We start from the raw sequence: 16,846 nt of genomic DNA, 5'->3' as shown, positions 1-16,846 counted from the left end.
GGACGTGACAGAGCGAAGGTGGCGTAGCCGGCGAGGCCCGGACTAGAGAGGGGGCGTGGCTAGGCATGCAGATATAGGGGCGGGGCCTGCTTGGGAAAGAGGAATTGGACTGGAGAAGGTGGCCGAACGTTCGGTCGCAGGCACCTTTGGACTCAGGTGAGTCGCGGAAGGGTCAGCGCCGGGACCTTAGCTTCAGGCGCTAGGGCCAAGCGCTAGGGGGTCGCCAACGCCGGGGGCTCCTAGCCCTACGACGTTCAGAACAGTATCACAAAGGAGGGGAAAGCGGCCCTCTTGAGCATGTCCAGAGTGCATTTCGCTGGCCGCCCAACCACCGCCCGCCTCCTCGGCGTCTCCGGCAGGAAGGATTGGGGTTTCCAGGTCAAAGGATGCAGCTCACCGCTCAGGCTCTCCCCACTCCGCTTTTAGGTTCCGGGTACTGCTGGGGATATGTTTTGAGACTTGTGAAATGTCGGGGATTACAGCTTTGCTCTGTGACTTGCAAGCCCTGCCCCCTGATCCAAGATATGTTGAGGGGACATAGCAAGTGAGGAACTGCTCTGCACTTGCTCTAGGGCTCCTAGCTTTTATTGTTATTGTTATTATTACTACTGTTCTCAAGTGCTGTATTGAACTTTGGCATTGGCAACAAATTACACTGGTCAGCCGCAGTCTGTGGACTTCAGATTTGCATTTGCCACGTGGTGCAAACTTGCCCGTTCCTGGACTTTTATGTTTGCCTTTCCTTTGGGGTGGGCAGTGCTGGATTTACGTATAAGCTAAACAAGCTATAGCTTAGGGCTCCACTCTCTTGGGAGCCCCCAAAAAATTTAAAGGAAAAAACAATCTGGATGTACATTTCCAAAATATAAGTTCAACAATTACTCTGATAAAATACATATTTTTTTATGTGCAAATGGCTTTAGATACCTATTAGGTCCATAAATTACCATATAGCATATATTCAACACAAAAAAACAGCGGCAATTTGTTGTTGACAAAGGACAGCTGGGTGTATAAAGGGCCCCATTACCTTCAGTAGCTTAGGGCCTCATCAAACCTCAATCTGGCCCTGAGGGTGGGGGGAGGTGTGGAGAAACGATTGCTCTTGCCATTTCTTTCCTTTTTGGGAATTCCATTTCTGCATTCCTAATGTAGTGTTTTCTGGTTTCCATAGGATCTTGGCGACAGGCACACAAGGCAATGCACCTGACGTGGCTCCTGAGCGCTGCCCTTTTAGGGTTGGCAAGCTGTGTGCCCATTGAACGGCCCAAGGAGAAGCAAGAAGAGGAGACTCCCCCTGAGGCACCAGTAAGGAATCCTAATCCTAAACATCTCTGTATTCTTGAGTAGTGCCCTAATGCAGTGTTTCCCAACCTTGTGCCTCCAGCTGTTTTTGAACTACAACTCCCATCATCCCTGACTAGCAAGACCAGTGGCAAGGGATGATGGGAATTGTAGTCCAAAAACAGCTGGAGGCACAAGGTTGGGAAACACTGCCCTAATGTATAATGGTGGTTGGTGATATTATCATTATCCTATCTCCTGGTTAGCAGAACTTAGAGTCAGAAGCCAGTCTCCTACCACTTTAGAATCATAGTCGATTTTATTGCATTAGCCGTGTGGCCATAGCATAATATACATAGAAATAACAACATAAAATGGGGGTGGGGAAATAAAAGTGGATGTCGTCCTGGGCGAAATACTTTAAAAAAAAATAAATGGGGATAACAGAAGTAACAGGGGATTTAAAACATCGAGTGACAGAGTACAAAAACAGGTTTGATTGTGCGGCGTGTTGACTACATCTGTGGTATTAAAGAAGAAGTTGGTGCCGCTTTCCTCTTCATCACACTAAGCAGGAAGTTAGCTGTCATCTCGGTAATCCAATAGTCAGAATCCTGCAGAAGAAGGGACACTATCCAAGGCTGGATTGGGAGATGAAGCTTGTTCACGAGAGGAGTTAGAAACCGAGATCTTTCATCTGTCCAGTTGGGACAGAAGAGCATTACATGTTCCATAGTCTCCAGAGCCGTGTCATTGCAGGTGCATGTTCTATTTGCGATGGAAACTCTGGAGTAACGACCCGACAGAACTGCTGTAGGAAAACAGTTGAGACGGGCACAGGTAAAGGCCCTTCGCTTAGCCTCCGAAGGAATTGTGAAGCAGTATAGAGGGATCCCTTCAGGGGGTGGAATAGCTAGGGCTAAGCCTGAACACGGCCCTCTTGCATGGGAAGCTGAAACTCTGGTTTCACTTTAGAATAAATGTGTTTATTTATGATTCAGTACAGGAAATGCTTATGTTATTCTTTGCAAGCCAGTACCAGAAATCATTCCATTTATCAATTGGTATTTTTTTACTTGTAACTCTGAAATAGGAATATTTCATTTTTGCTTGAACAAACTGGAATGCAGTGGTTTATTTTTAAAAAACTACAAATATAATAAATCATAGGAAATGGAGTAAAGAGGGTTTATAAAACATGAAGTAGACATTTAAGGTCATTAATGTTTTCCCATGTTATCTGGTGACTATGTAGGTATAAAATAAATTCAAGGATGGAGGTTTAGCTCTTAAAATGTTCTGGTTGGTCACGAGACAAAGCAGATAACATTTAAATCGGTGCGTAATTAAATATAGGTTCAGATGAAATCTCAGGTGTTTAACATGCAGAACATCTCTCTGGGCTTGTTGTTGTTTTTTGTCCCATCTTGTTGCTGGATTTGCTCTTACATAGTTTTGCTGTGGAAATTGAGAACTTCATACTTTAGTGGAAGTGAATAATCTCTCATTTCAGAGAGAGAGGGAGGACTGGGTGGCTGATTTTTGTCCCAAAAGTTTGATGAAGCCCACACCATATATATGTCACTAATTGAATTTTTCTCTTAAACTGTATCTTTTCCATCTTTCCAAGGATAAAGCCTCTAGTTTGAGCAGTTTAGGTTGTGAAAGGGAGGGGAAGATTTACAGATTCTGTCTCAGCCAGAGACCAGATGGCACCAAAAATTTCTGTTGGTCTCAACAGTATTTATGAACTGATTGTGATAAGGAAGTTGAAGGATCTTGGGGTGCAAGGGCAGGAGCATGTCACACTGCAGAATTTTGTTACAACTCTCCACTTGCTTGTTGTTGTCGGTGGTGATGGTTAGCATGTGGAGTTTGCTTATGTTGCATTGGACCTCTGACTCCATTAAGCCCAGTTCTGTATCTTCTCTAACCAAGCCTCTCTCCCAGGTCCCCTTCTCTGGAGATCCTAGGGACTAAATTGGAGAACCTTATGTATGCAGAGCAAACACTTTACCCCTGGCCAACAGCCCTTCCCCGGATGGTTGCCCTGACCCATTGCTCTTGCTTTTGCACAGGACACAGGCCTCTATTATCACCGCTATCTCCAAGAAGTGATCAATGTGTTGGAAACAGATGGGCACTTCCGGGAAAAGCTCCAAGCGGCCAATGCAGAGGACATCAAGGTGATCTGGACTATGTTGTGTGGTCATGTGTGCTAGCAAGATAGTTTTCTTCTTTAGCCAGCATTCTGAGGTTTTGGTGGATAGTGAAATATGGCTTCCCTGGGAGCCGGACTTGGATTTTTGCGGCAGTGATGGATACATATCGCCCTGCAGTGTGGTAACTCTTCACTTGCTGAACTTGGACTGAGAAAACCTGGCCTTAAATCAGGGTGGGGAACCTTTTTGACTCCATGGACAAGACGCTTATCAGGCCAAATATGACAGCCTTGGCCACCTCCAAAAAGCCCTTGCATAAGTTTTCCAAATGGCCTGGTGGGCCAAATTGGACTCCCAGTGGGCTAAGGCTGGCCCCTGGGCTGGAGGCTCCCCAACCCTGCTTTAAATCCCAAAGCTCACTTAGATGACTTTAGTCCAATCGCTGTCACTCAACCTATCCTATCTCATAAGGCTGTTGTGAAGATTGGATGAGATGCAGGTTCTGCATTGGGTTCCTTGGAGGAAGGGTGGAATTAGCATGACTAATAATAAATAAAACCTCTGCCATCTGTGGCTTCTTTCAGAGCGGAAAACTCAGCAAAGAGCTGGACTTTGTCAGCCACCATGTCCGCACCAAACTTGATGAATTGAAGCGTCAAGAGGTCTCCCGGCTTCGGATGCTTCTGAAGGCCAAGATGGATGCAACCATGGAACAAGGTGAGCTGGGACAGAAGTGGGTTGTGTGAGTGGGGCTCCTGGAGGGATTTGGGGAATAGAAATAGGGGGTACTGAGAGTCCAGGGGTCCTGATTTTGTGGTTGGGACTGTGGCATTTTGGATAGTTTGTGTTAGATCTGGGTTCCAGCATGAGAAGTCCAGGGCCAATGCAGAGTTAATTTGTGTGTGTACATTGAGTGGTCTTTGGACACATATCCCTCCTGATCAGGAATTAATTGTTCCTTATAGCCTATTGCACTTACTTATTAGTTGCATTTTCAGCCTGGGCTTCCTCAGATGTAACCATAAAAATGGTCTTGTTAGATTGGCCCATCAGCAGCCAGCCTGGTCTCCCCACCCTCACACTTACTTTTCAGTAGACTCATTAGTTAGGCTTCATAGAGTGAGCCCCATCCCCTGTTGTCACCAGGAACTGATACAGTCTGGAAGTTCCATTTTCACTTGTTCTGACCAATAGCCATTGGCTTAAATGGAAGGTGGGGGATCTGCTGCCTTCTGTGGGCTGTCCCTGGCCAGGTTGGTTGGAGCTGATGGGATTTGTAGCCCGACAACCTGTGGAGGGGTGCAGGCTCCTCATCCCCATTCTCTGTGACCTGTTGGAGCTTCAGATGTGAACCAGCATCCTTAACCTCTCCCCTGCAAACTCCTCTCCCCCTCCAGATGTGCAGGTCGATCACCTCTCTTTGCTGAAGCAGTTTGAACATCTGGACCCTCAAAACCAGCACACGTTTGAAGCCCGGGATCTGGAGTTGCTCATTCAAGCCGTATGTCTGAACTTCCTTATTTCTTACCAAAATCGATGTGGCTGTCTTGTCAGCCTCTGGTGTGCTGATCCCCTGGTGTTTGCTCACCTCACCCTGGTCCATACAGCGTACTTGTGCAACGTAACACAACTGCCTGATTCAAGTGCTGTGCAAGAAGACATCCTTGCTGGCAGCAGTGGGTCTTATTGCCCACTTAGCAACCCTCCTCTGTTGCTGCTGCTGCACTTTTGGACAGCTGTGTGAGCCGTGGCAATTAACAGGTGATTTGCATTTTGCTCCAGGGTGGAAAAAGCTTCACTTGCTAATTAATATTTATAAGTATGGCTGACTGGTTTAAAAGCAAGGCCTTTTGCCTAACGCTCCATGGGGTTCAGTGTGGGATCAGCCATGTGTGTCGTTTTCTCCTCCCCCATATTGTTTAAAGGAGTGAAGTTTTTTTCCTTTCCTTATGCTCTGGAGGAAAACAGTCACCAAAAGAGCAATTCTTTGGGAATTAAACTGGAGGTAATTGCCTGTGTTGAGGATTCAATTCCTCTGGAAGGAGAGCCAAGACAATAATCCTCATGCACAGTTTGTTCGAGGAAGTAAGATAATCTCTCTTCCCACCCCCACAATGCTTCTCTGCTTTTCTGTAAAGTGTTTTCTTTATTGGCTCATCCCCTTTTGAAGAAAGGCAGGCTGATCAGGATGGGAGATACTGTGTTTTTGTTACGTGCACGTACCTTTAGTAATCACAGCACACCCAGATTTTTAATATGTATCCAATCTATTCTACTTTTGGTCTCAAGGGATGGGTGGTGGATGGCAGGTCTGAGATCAAGTGGGGTTGCAAGACCCAAATCCAGAATAGCCTTTGAGTTTGCAGTCCTAGTGCAATTCTGTCTGAGCTCTGCCTAGCTCAGTAAGACGGTGCACTATACATTTTAAGCAGTATTATACCGCTTTAAACACTCGTGGCTTTCCCCAAAGAATCCTGGGAGTGACTGTAGTTCATTAAGTTGTTAGGAGTCCCTTATTCCCCTCATAGAGCTGCAATTCTTACAGTGGTTTTTGAGAGAACTGAGAGTGGAGTTAGGAGTCTCCTGTTTTGAATAACTGAGTCAGATGTCTCTAAAGAAGCTGTTTCTATATGCAACCACAGCAGCCAGGATCGTATATGCTCAGAAATGGGAGGGAGGGAACAGTACCAACGAAGGAAGAATGGCAGACGAAGCTGGCGGAATATGCAGAAATAGCAAGTTTAACCAGCAGAATAAGAGATCAGGAGGAAAGAGTGTTTAAGGGAGATTGGAAAACGTTTGTATAATATTTGAAGAGTTATTGAAAACAAAATGTTGGCAGGATTAGAGTAAATTCAGCGGTATAAATTAAGTTGAGAGAAGATGAGAAAGAATTAATATGGCGTTAATTAGAATATGCAGCAGCAGAAGATAATTAGAGTGAACCATAGAAAGGAGGGAAGTCAACGATTGTTTATTTTTTGTGAATGCAAATGTGAAAAAAAATTGTAAAAGTGAAAATTATGTATGTGTATGCTGCACTAGATGGATCACTGGCCTGATCCAGCAAGCTCGCCTTACATTCTTGTGTTTACTTTGAGCTTTGCAGGGACTTCAGGCATCCGTCTTCGAGCATCCCGGGTTAGAGCAGGGGGAATTGCTTTTGTCCCAGCTCTCCCACCCCACTTGGTCACTGTTGACATTATCTTGCCTCTTCGCCCCGCAGGCTACTAAGGACCTGGAGAACTACGATGCCGCTCACCACGAAGAGTTCAAGCGTTACGAGATGATGAAGGAGCACGAGCGCCGGGAGTACTTGAAATCTCTGGATGAGGAGAAGCGCCGGGAGGAGGAGGCGCATTTCGAAGCACTCAAGAAGAAGCACAAGGAGCATCCCAAGGTCAACGTCCCGGTAAGGGAACCACTTCTAGGGTCTTTTTGTGGGGGGAGGGCGTGCGGATGTTCCTGTGGGAGGCAAAGATAGGAGCTATTACTTCTTTTGACTGGCCTTGATTGCCTCATCTGTAACCCCAATGCAGGGGAGCCGTGATCAGCTCAAGGAGGTCTGGCAGGAGACCGACGGCTTGGACCCCAACGAGTTCAACCCCAAGACTTTCTTCAAATTACACGGTGAGGAAGGGGAGGAAAGGTGTTCCTCTATTTCTGTATTTCATCACTTCTCTGAAGGGAGCTCTGGTATCAGGCTTATAGCAGTGGAGGGATGACAGGTTTAGCTGACGATCAGTAGATTAGTGACATTTTATAGTAGTTGGAAGCCGCTCTGGATGGCTTCCAACACATAAAAACACAATAAAACATTAAAAATCTCCAGATACAGGGCTGCCTTCGGGTATCTTCTAAAAGTTGTATAGTTATTTATCTCCTTGACATCTGATCAGTGGCGTAGCGTGGGGGGTGCCGGGCGCAACATTTGGGGGGGCGCGAGTCCAGAGGGAAGGGACAAGTTCCTTCCTCCGCCGGGCTCCCCGCCGCCACCGCCAGCCTTGCGCCCTAGCGGGCGCGTACCCCCCGCCGCCGCTGCTGCGGCTGTGCTCCACTCACTGCTCGCAGGAGGAGCAGCCGCTGCAGCAGCGCCGACGCCACCACCAACGCCTGGCTGGGCACGGGCAGCCTCCGCACCCCGCCGCCGCCGCCATCCCCTCGGCCCAGCCACAGGCGGCAGCTGCTTCTGCCGACTGGGAGGGAGGAGAGCTCCAAGGGGCTCGCTGCACCCTGCTCTCCCCAAAACCCTCCGAGAGGAAGCCGGCGGGCGGGCGAGGGTCTCCCAGGGGAAGGGGGCGCCGCTGGCTTCGGCTCTCAGCGCAAGTCTCAGCCGCGGGGGGGGGGGTCGGGCGAGGACGGAGCGCGTCTGGAAGCCCCCGGACCAGGCCGGGGGGAGGAGAGGCGCTCACCAAGCCCAGATCTGGAGCGCCTCGGAGCGCGGGCTCCACCTACAGCCCAAGGAGAGGAGGGGGCGGGGAGGCGCCCGAGGGGAGGGGGCTTCGCCTGCCTCGGCCCGCGGGGGCTCCGCAAATAATAAATTTAATAAATTCCTGCTGAGCCTTAAGGGGGGGGTCCTTGGCTCCTTCGCTCGCCCCCAGCCCCAGTGGCGTAGCGTGGGGGGTGCAGGGGGGCGGCCGCAACATCTGGGGGGGGCGCGCTCGCACTCGAGTGCTAAAATCCAGGGGTTAGGGGGCGCAAATTACTTGCCTTGCCCCGGGTGCTGACAACCCACGCTACGCCACTGCATCTGATGGGAAGGCCCTCTGCCTGGTTGCCTGTAACTTCACTTCTCACAGTGGAGAAACTGCCAGAAGACCCTCGGAGTTGGACCTCAATGTGTGGGCTGAATGATGAGGGTGGAGACGCTCCTTCAAGTATACAGGACAGAGGCCATTTAGGCCACAGTCTTGAAAACATGGTTTATTTCTGAACGTGCCTCACCCTGTCCCTGCACAGCTTCTCTCTTCTCCCTCACCTCCACATGTGCCCCAAACGAGTTACATTATTTTCTAGATCTGATTTATTACTCTCCCTTCACCGCAAGGTCCCAGGGTAATGTACAAACACAATCTTGAACTTAGTTCAAACAACGGACAAAGCCACATTCTTTTGGCTGTAATGTTGTTCAAACCCAGAGCATAGTTTTTTTCTAACACGCCACGTGCAATAAGGCCAGAAATAAATTTAAGGCTTGTTCTTGGATTAATTGATAGCCCACCATGTTGTTTGAAGGAAACAAGGCACAGCCTAGGCTGTAGGTGACATGACAGGCCATAATTTGTGTGGGGCTGGGGTGGGCATATTTGTGATTAAACCATGGTTTAAGACAAACTCTGGCCTATTGTGACGTGCAAAACCAGGCCACTCGCTCTCCCATAATTACTCATTGGGGACACAGAGAGAGGGAGGCTTGCCTAGGTCTAACTCTATCTTCCTTACTTTCCCCCCCTCAGACACAAATAGTGATGGAGTTCTAGATGAGCAGGAACTGGAGGCTCTCTTCACTAAGGAGGTAAGTTCTCTGCCTAAAGGTAAATGGACCCCTGACCATTAGGACTCTGGGGTTGCGGCGCTCATCTCGCTTTATTGGCCGAGAGAGCCGGCGTATAACTTCCGGGTCATGTGGCCAGCATGACTAAGCCGCTTCTGGCGAACCAGAGCAGCGCACGGAAACGCCGTTTACCTTCCCACCAGAGTGGTACCTATTTATCTACTTGCACTTTGACGTGCTTTCGAACTGCTAGGTTGGCAGGAGCAGGGACTGAGCAACGGGAGCTCACCCTGTTATGGGGATTCGAACCGCCCACCTTCTGATCGGCAAGTCCTAGGCTCTGTGGTTTAACCCACAGCGCCACCCACGTCCCGGCAGTCTAGTGTAGACAAAGCTAAATAGACCCAACTGGTCTGATGGGGTAGGAGGAAGCTTCCTATGTGCCCGAGATTTAGGACCTTTGGACCTTTTTTGTGGGGAAGAAGTTCCTTGGGGTTAGAGAAGGGAGATGAGCACAACAGGACTTCTTAGCCTCTCACCTTGCCCTTGTTCCCCACTTTGCAGCTGGAGAAGGTCTACGACCCCCGGAACGAAGAGGACGACATGTTAGAAATGGAGGAGGAGCGGCTGCGCATGCGGGAGCATGTCATGCACAATGTAAGCATCTGGGCCGCACTTAGAGGCCGATACAGCGCCATTGCTCCTGCGATCAGAGAAGGCAAGGGGGGTCCACCTGCGAGACACGTTTATTATGACACCCCAGCTTTTCTCCCAGTGAAACACTTGCTTCTTTCCCTTTCTGTTCTATCCCTGTGAGGCTGGTTAGCCCTGGTGAGCTTCATGGCCGAGTGGGGACTTGAACCCTGCTCTCCCACATCCTTGTCCCAGCTCTAACCACTGCACCACGCTGCCTCTTTGGCTTGTTATTTGAAGGCTGCTGGTGGTAAAGCAATCCACAGTGCTAGCGTATCAGCTGAGAGTGAGGTGCCAAGTTCCCACAGCCTGTTGTCGTTGGTGGGAGGACTTAATGTACCTTCCCTCCAACTTACCGCCCTCCTGATTTTTGGTCTGCCCCAATGACCCTCAGCCCCAGCAGTCACAGTCTGTGGGAGTTGCAGTCCGGCTTACTGTCTCTCAGCCCAGCCTATTGCCCGCAGCATGGCCCTACCGTACAGGGTTCTTGTGCGTAATGTCCTACGGAAGTGAGTTTCACAGTTTATGCTTTGTGGTGTTGCCTCTGCTCATTCACAGTACAGTGGTACCTCGGGTTACGTACTTAATTCGTCCCGGAGGTCCGTTCTTAACCTGAAACTGTTCTTAACCTGAAGACCACTTTAGCTAATGGGGCCTCCCGCTGCTGCTGCGCCGCCGCCGCGCGATTTCTGTTCTCATCCTGAAGCAAAGTTCTTAACCCGAGGTACTATTTCTGGGTTAGCAGAGACTGTAACCTGAAGCGCATGTAACCCGAGGTACCACTGTACTGATCTGGGATGTCAAGAAGACTCATCTTAGTAGAAAGCTTTGCCAAAAATAAAAAAATACCCAAACCCCAGAATTTGTGGGTGAGGGTGAACACTAAGAGACCACAACAGGGGTGGCAGAACTCACTGCCAGCCTCCAGGTGTTTTTTTGAACTCTTCACCATCTCTTCACTCATCCCTGGGGCTGATGGGAGTTGCTGGAAATGGAACGGAGGCAGCAAGCGAGGTCATTGAATCTCTGCTAATGTGCAGCAAGCACAGAAAACATTGGCCGTCTATAGTGACGGAAGCAGCTTGCAACTGGAGCGGAGGAGGACTGAACTGCTTCCCTTCAGTTAACATCCTTTCACTACCAGAGTGGTTGAAAGGGCCAGACCACACGTTTCCTTTCCCCTGAGAGGTTGTGGAGAAAGAGACTGACTTCAGGAAATATGTGGGTGGCAGAGCCTGTGTGTTTATTTGTGTGTGTGTGTACTGGGAAACTTGGCTTTCCCCTTTTCTCTCCCACACATTTGGCTTCTGAGATCTTTCTGCGTATTGTTCCCGTCAGCTGGTGTCATCTACACCTTGGTATTTTTCCAAGTATCAAGAATAGATGACTTCCCCCAACCTGATGTCGCCCTCCCACCTGAGGACCCAAGACTGGGGGAAGGCTGTTCTGTTCTGAATCACTGGGGCTCTGTTTCTGCTTTCCCCACCTTTTGATGTGAGGAGGATTGTTAACGAGAGGAGCTTTTGCCAACCTGGTGCCCTCCAGGTTGGGGGTGATGGGAAGTTAGCCAACCTGATGACTTCCAAATTCGCTAAGGCTGAAATGGAGACGGGGCCTTTTTGGTAGTGGCGCCCAGCCTATGGAATTCCCTCCACAGGGAGGTTTGTGTGGGTTCTCCCCTCCTCCTAAGGGCAAGTCAAGGCTAGAAAAGCCTTTGTGGGGAAAGCAGTTGTTTGTCCTGTCCTGCTCCTGCTTATTGTCATCTACTTGCTTCTGTTTTTGTAGGTTTTATTGTCAGGTTTGTGGTGATTGGTTTTGTTTATTTATAATTCTATGTTGATTTGAATTGGGGCCTGTTGTAACATTAAGATGAGGGGGTTTTTTTTGTTTGTTTTTCTGTGGGTGCAGAAATGCAGCATATAGATAACCAAAATTTACTTCCAAGTCTGTTTCATAGCAAACGAGGCTAGAAGCTTGCTCATTATTTTCTTTAAGAAGTGAAAGCTTTAAGACGTGTTGTTCTGTAGCCAGTATAAGTATGGAGTGACCCAGAGTCAAGAGAGAAGGGTGGAGGACCGATAACTCATACGCTACAAATTTCTGAGGCGCCAACAGGCTTGGAGGGGAAAATGTCAGAAAAGCAGGGAGGGGCTGAAATAGATTGAGGCCTAATAGAGGGATTGAAGGCCTAATAAAGGGATTGAAGGCTCAGGCAGATTTCTGTGGTCAGTTCACAACTTATCTTCTTGCAGGTGGACCTTAACAAAGACCGCCTGGTGACTCTGGAAGAGTTCCTCAAATCCACTCAGAAGAAGGAATTCAACGAAGCCGACGGATGGGAGGTGTGTGGGTTTGTGGAGGGGAGATTGCTGTGCAAAAAAGATTCTGAATGTCTGCTAACAAGGATCAAGGATGCAGGTCACTAGTAGCAGATTGCAGGCCCAGGGGTGTGGGGCACCTCAGTTGCAGGGGCCAGAAATTATCTCTCTCTCTCTCTCTCTCTCTCTCTCTCTCTCTCTCTTTCTCAAGCCCTGGGACTCTCCATGGGCCAAACACTTGTTCCAGCCTTGTTCCAAGTGCTTTTCCCTGTCTGAAACCTGCCATTGGAACTGTGATTATGCCTTGGATATGTACAGATGAATTTAGGTGGGTAGGTGCTTAGAGAAGTCTGGGTTTGGCAGACCTGGAATGTAGCCTGCTGTACAGAGGTAAAGAGTCAGATCATTAGCCACACCCATTTTGCTTCTGGCCACACCCACCTTTGCCTCTGGCCACACCCACTACTGGCATGATGCAAGGTTGCCCTTGAGGGAGTGAGCCCCTCTGGTTAAATAAGGCCTGCCCATTCCTAGGCCAGGAGCAGACAAATCTAACACACTCTCTGAAACTAGGTTAATCTTGCTGCATGCATGTGAAGTTTCTAAAAAGCAAATCATCTGTCTTTGCTTGAGGCAAGCTAATTCCCTTGGCGTGGAAGGAGACTTGTCTTAAATTGTTTGGGGCTGTGTATCAAGAGGGCCTACTGTCCCTGATCCGATTCCTTCGCTATAGTGTGGGAATTTTTGAAAATTGATTTTGTGAGAGACTTCGGAGTCAAGAAAACAACATTTCAGTTTCATTGTCAAAACGTGCTGACTTTTTCCTTGGCTGTCTTTGATGGCCCTAAGCCTCAAGGTTCTGGTGTTTTTAAAGGTAAAGGTTGTTTCAAGTTTTTTTTAATAAAAAAATGTGTCAAATGATTTGAAGCCATGCAATTAAAAAAAAAGATTGGGGCAGAATATGTTTTTAAATGATAAATGAAGGTGACTGGTTTTTCCTGCCCTATGTATGTTAGGAGAGTTTTCTATAAATTGCTCAAAGTTGCTTGTAGCATTTCAAAAAAAAATAAACTGATTGCTTTATTAGATCTGACAGTTGTTTTTGCAACTTTATAAAGCAGTTTTAATATGCAGCATAACTACGAAGGCAGCAACCTTGTGTGGCCATTTCTGATTCTCGCCCCTCAGCTTGATTACAGTACATTTTTATTTGTTGAGCAAAAATGCTCAGAACCTTTCATTTTTGCAGCCGCCGCCTTTTAGGAGCTATAACAGTATTCTTCAGTGGGTACTTGTTCCAGCCATGGGAACATAAGCCCAGTAGCTGCCGGTGCCCATTGGGGCTGGTGGGGTGGAAGGCAGTGGGCCCAAGAGCCAGAGACTAGTGGAGTTTGTACTCGGTTTGTTCCCATCCTCATCTTCCCTGTTGAGTTCTATCACAGCAACCCTGAAGCTGAGGAGGGAGAGGAAGCTGACAGGCAGCGCCTCCCCCTGGACAGATTGAGGTTGGTGGAGCAGTGCCCCATTTGCTCCAATGGGCCAGCCTCCTCTGCTTAAGCCTTGGTATTTGTGAAATCTGCAACAGAGGTACTTTGATCCATATTACAGGCAACTCCCCACTTAGGCACATTCGAGGCATGTGCTACTTGCACACCCCAGAAGTGGAACAAAATGGCATGAAAACCACGTTTAGCAATCCCACAAGCCTTTGCAAGTGCAATCCCAGGAGCCTTTGCACCAACCTTTGAGGCCTGCGGAGAGTTGGAATTTGAGAAAGGAGGTTTTAAGGGAGTGATTGCGGTGGAGAGTTTGGTGTATTTGGGGGGTTTTCAGGAGTTTCCAGAGGCTTGCAGGATTCCTCAAACTTGGCCCTCCAGATGTTTTTGGCCTATAACTCCCATAATCCTTGCCTAGCAGGACCAGTGGTCAGGGATGATGGGAATTGTAGTCTCAAAAACCTCTGGAGGTTTGAGGAAGCCTGGTTTAGAGGGTATTTGCAGGCAAGCTCTTTCAATGATTTTCCCAATATACACAATTTCACTTAAACATGCGCTGCCTCAGAACGTGACCCCTGCATCAATGGGGAGTTGCCTACATACACAATCACCACCGCTATCACCCTTCGTTCTGTGTTGGACCAAGTCCATGTCACGTGACCTAAAAGAGCTCCCAGATTCAACGATCTCTCTCGTCAGTTAAGCCAGCCACTCTGTTTCTTGCTTCTTCCCCCATCCAGACTGTGGAAGAGACCCAAGTGTACTCGGAAGCCGAGCTTCAGCGCTTTGAGGCAGAGCTGGCGGCCCAGCAGGCGGAGTTAGGCCGGCAAGCCGAGCAGCTTCGCCAGCAGCACCAGGAACTGCAGCAGCGGCAGGTGGAGCTTGATGCCCAGAAGAAGGAATTTCAGCAGGTGGGAAGCACGAGGTTGCGGGGGGGGGGGTGTGGACATTTGGTTGGGTGGCATAGCTGTTGGGTGAGAGAAGTCAGATTGGGAGACAGGTTAACCGAGAGGGGAAAGGGCTTTGGTGTGGCGAGAAGTGTGCAGTTGCAGCCCTTTCTTCTGCAAGAAGATCAAAGCATGGGGGGAACATGTGCAAAAAACAAAAACAAAAAAAAGTCCCAGCATTTTGTAATTGCATGCATGCCGTTTTCAGGATGCAATTGCACTTTGAGAGTTTGTGTGTGAGCTCACTCAGCTTCCCGTTCCTTACAGGTTGTGCTCCAGATGGAACAGAGGAAAGCCCAAAAGCAGCCTGAGCAGGCACCCCACGTTGGACCTGATGGAGAACTGAAGTTCCAAGCCCAGCCGCCGCACGCAGCCCCAGCAGGTAGGAGGAACCGTATCCCCTGGGTTCTCCGTTGAGAGAGGGAAAGTGGTTGGCAGCTGGGGTCTCTGAGCTTTCTTGAAAGGGACGAGGATCTGGGCCTGTATGCAGTGCAGTTCAGCCGCCTCTTTAAAAAGTACTTCGAAATATGCTCCCAAACGCCAGAAGCTGTGTGGCAAAGTGACCAGAGTGTTGGTCCAGGACCGGGGAGACCAGGTTTCAAATCCCCACTCAGCCATGGGACTTGCTGGGTGACTTTGGGCTAGTCCCTGTCTCTGAGCCTAACCCATCTCACGGGGGGGGGGGGTGGACAATGAAATGGGGAGGGGGAGAATCATGTAGGCCACCTGGAGCCCCTCGGAGGAGAGGTGGGCTATAAACGGGGTGGGGGACGGGGTTAAATTAAATCACAAGTAAAACTGGCTTCAGAACTGTTTATAATGTCTGGCAGTAGTTCTCCTGGGTTCCAGAGAGGGAACATTCCCAGTCCAATACAGTGGTACCTCGGGTTAAATACTTAATTCGTTCCGGAGGTCCGTTCTTAACCTGAAACTGTTCTTAACCTGAAGCACCACTTTAGCTAATGGGGCTTCCCGCTGCCGCCGCGCCGCCAGAGCCCGATTTCTGTTCTCATCCTGAAGCAAAGTTCTTAACCCGAGGTACTATTTCTGGGTTAGTGGAGTCTGTAACCTGAAGCGTATGTAACCTGAGGTGCCACTGTATGGAAAAGTTGGGGAGTGAACCTGGGACCTTCTGCATTCAAAGCAGTTGCTCTACCACTGAGTTACGGCCTTTCCCCATAGTAGGAGAGTGCGGGGGGGTGGGGGGTGGGGAGGCTTGCCTGGCCATGGCGCTCTGGATTCTTTGCAGTCTCCACCAGCCACCTCCCCAATTCTGATGCTGGGGAAGGAGGGAGGGATGTCCCCATGTAGCTGCCAGGATGATCTCTGCCTGCAGCTTCTAATTTTCGAAGAGGGCTGGTCACTTCTGTACCCTCTCCAGAGGGTGGCACCATGCATGGCAGGTGGATCCGTCTAAACCTGTGTTCTGGGCACCTGCGCCAGGAGGGCAAGCGAAAGGGAGGAACAGGATTCCCATGCTCTTTCAGAGGCAAGTGAAGTCCTGTCGATGACAACAGCTCCACGCTCTTGTCTTCTCCTTTCCCCCCAGACCAAACACCACCTCCTCCACCCGAGTCCCGTGCTGGAGGCCCTTCGTTGCCGGATGCTCCTGCCCTGCAGAACCAGGTGGAACCTCTCCAGAACCAACAGCATCACGCGAATCCTGTGGAGCACTGATGGGTGTGGTTGTGGGGAATTAGGGTTGCCTTTTCCTCTTGTTTCCCCATCCCCTTTGCACCTGGAGCTCCCAAATCCAAACTTTCCCCGGTACCATGGGCAAAGGGAATAGGCAAGAGATCTCTCCTATCGCAGAAAACTGTGGGGAAGAGTCTTTAATGGAAGCCCTGCCCCTTAACCAGTCTCTGCCCACTCCTCTTCTGGTCGCACACAAGAGAAAATAGGTATGGGAGCTGTTAAAAAACAACAACGCACACACATAAATCCTCCCCTTTTTTAAATTTAACCGATCGGGGCTCTCTGCTTCTCTCTAGCCACAATGAGCCTCTGAGGGAGCCCTTAACAGGGCTCTAATGAGGGAGGTGGAAGAGCGTTTGCCATGGAAGATGAGCAGAGGGAGGGAGAAGAAACTGAGCGAGAGACCAGCACCACACCTGCCCTGGTCATTTTCTACTATGTTCCTGGATGCACTGGGGGGAAATCAACAGGGTTGGGGGACATGATGTCTCTCTTGCTGATGTCAGTATTGTAGACTCGGGCCACTACCTTCCTCCTTTTCAAAAGTTGATTCCTTTATAATGGGATTGCAGTGTTGACCTTTTTTATTTTTAATTATTTGGGTCCTTGTATTTAAATAAAGCTCTCAAAACACGTCTGATTTCCAGTGGCTTCTCTTGCTTCCTTCTGTAGGAACTTATCTCAATGCACATACTTCTGAGAAAGTCCCACTGTGTCCGGTGGGGTCTTAAGGGAAGGAACAGCAAAAATTGCTCTG

The 16,846-nt window shown here is 49.2% G+C and overlaps 1 protein-coding gene across 1 annotated transcript; it reads left to right on the top strand.

Moving 5' to 3' along the window:
• The first annotated feature begins 25 nt into the window (after positions 1-25).
• On the top strand, positions 26-16,722 carry NUCB1 (nucleobindin 1). Its single transcript, XM_081837427.1, has 13 exons — positions 26-156; positions 1,175-1,308; positions 3,363-3,470; positions 4,031-4,163; positions 4,844-4,947; positions 6,673-6,858; positions 6,986-7,076; positions 8,903-8,961; positions 9,505-9,597; positions 11,886-11,975; positions 14,188-14,358; positions 14,662-14,776; positions 15,944-16,722. The coding sequence occupies exons 2-13, from the start codon at positions 1,201-1,203 to the stop codon at positions 16,069-16,071; spliced, it is 1,386 nt and encodes a 461-aa protein (XP_081693553.1). The 5' UTR covers positions 26-156; positions 1,175-1,200; the 3' UTR covers positions 16,072-16,722.
• The last annotated feature ends 124 nt before the right edge of the window (positions 16,723-16,846 follow it).

This window comes from Podarcis erhardii (genome assembly GCF_964252035.2).
Source record: "Podarcis erhardii genome assembly, chromosome: 13".
NCBI classification, from domain to species: Eukaryota; Metazoa; Chordata; class Lepidosauria; order Squamata; family Lacertidae; genus Podarcis; species Podarcis erhardii.
This window is presented reverse-complemented; position numbering and strand designations above follow the sequence as displayed.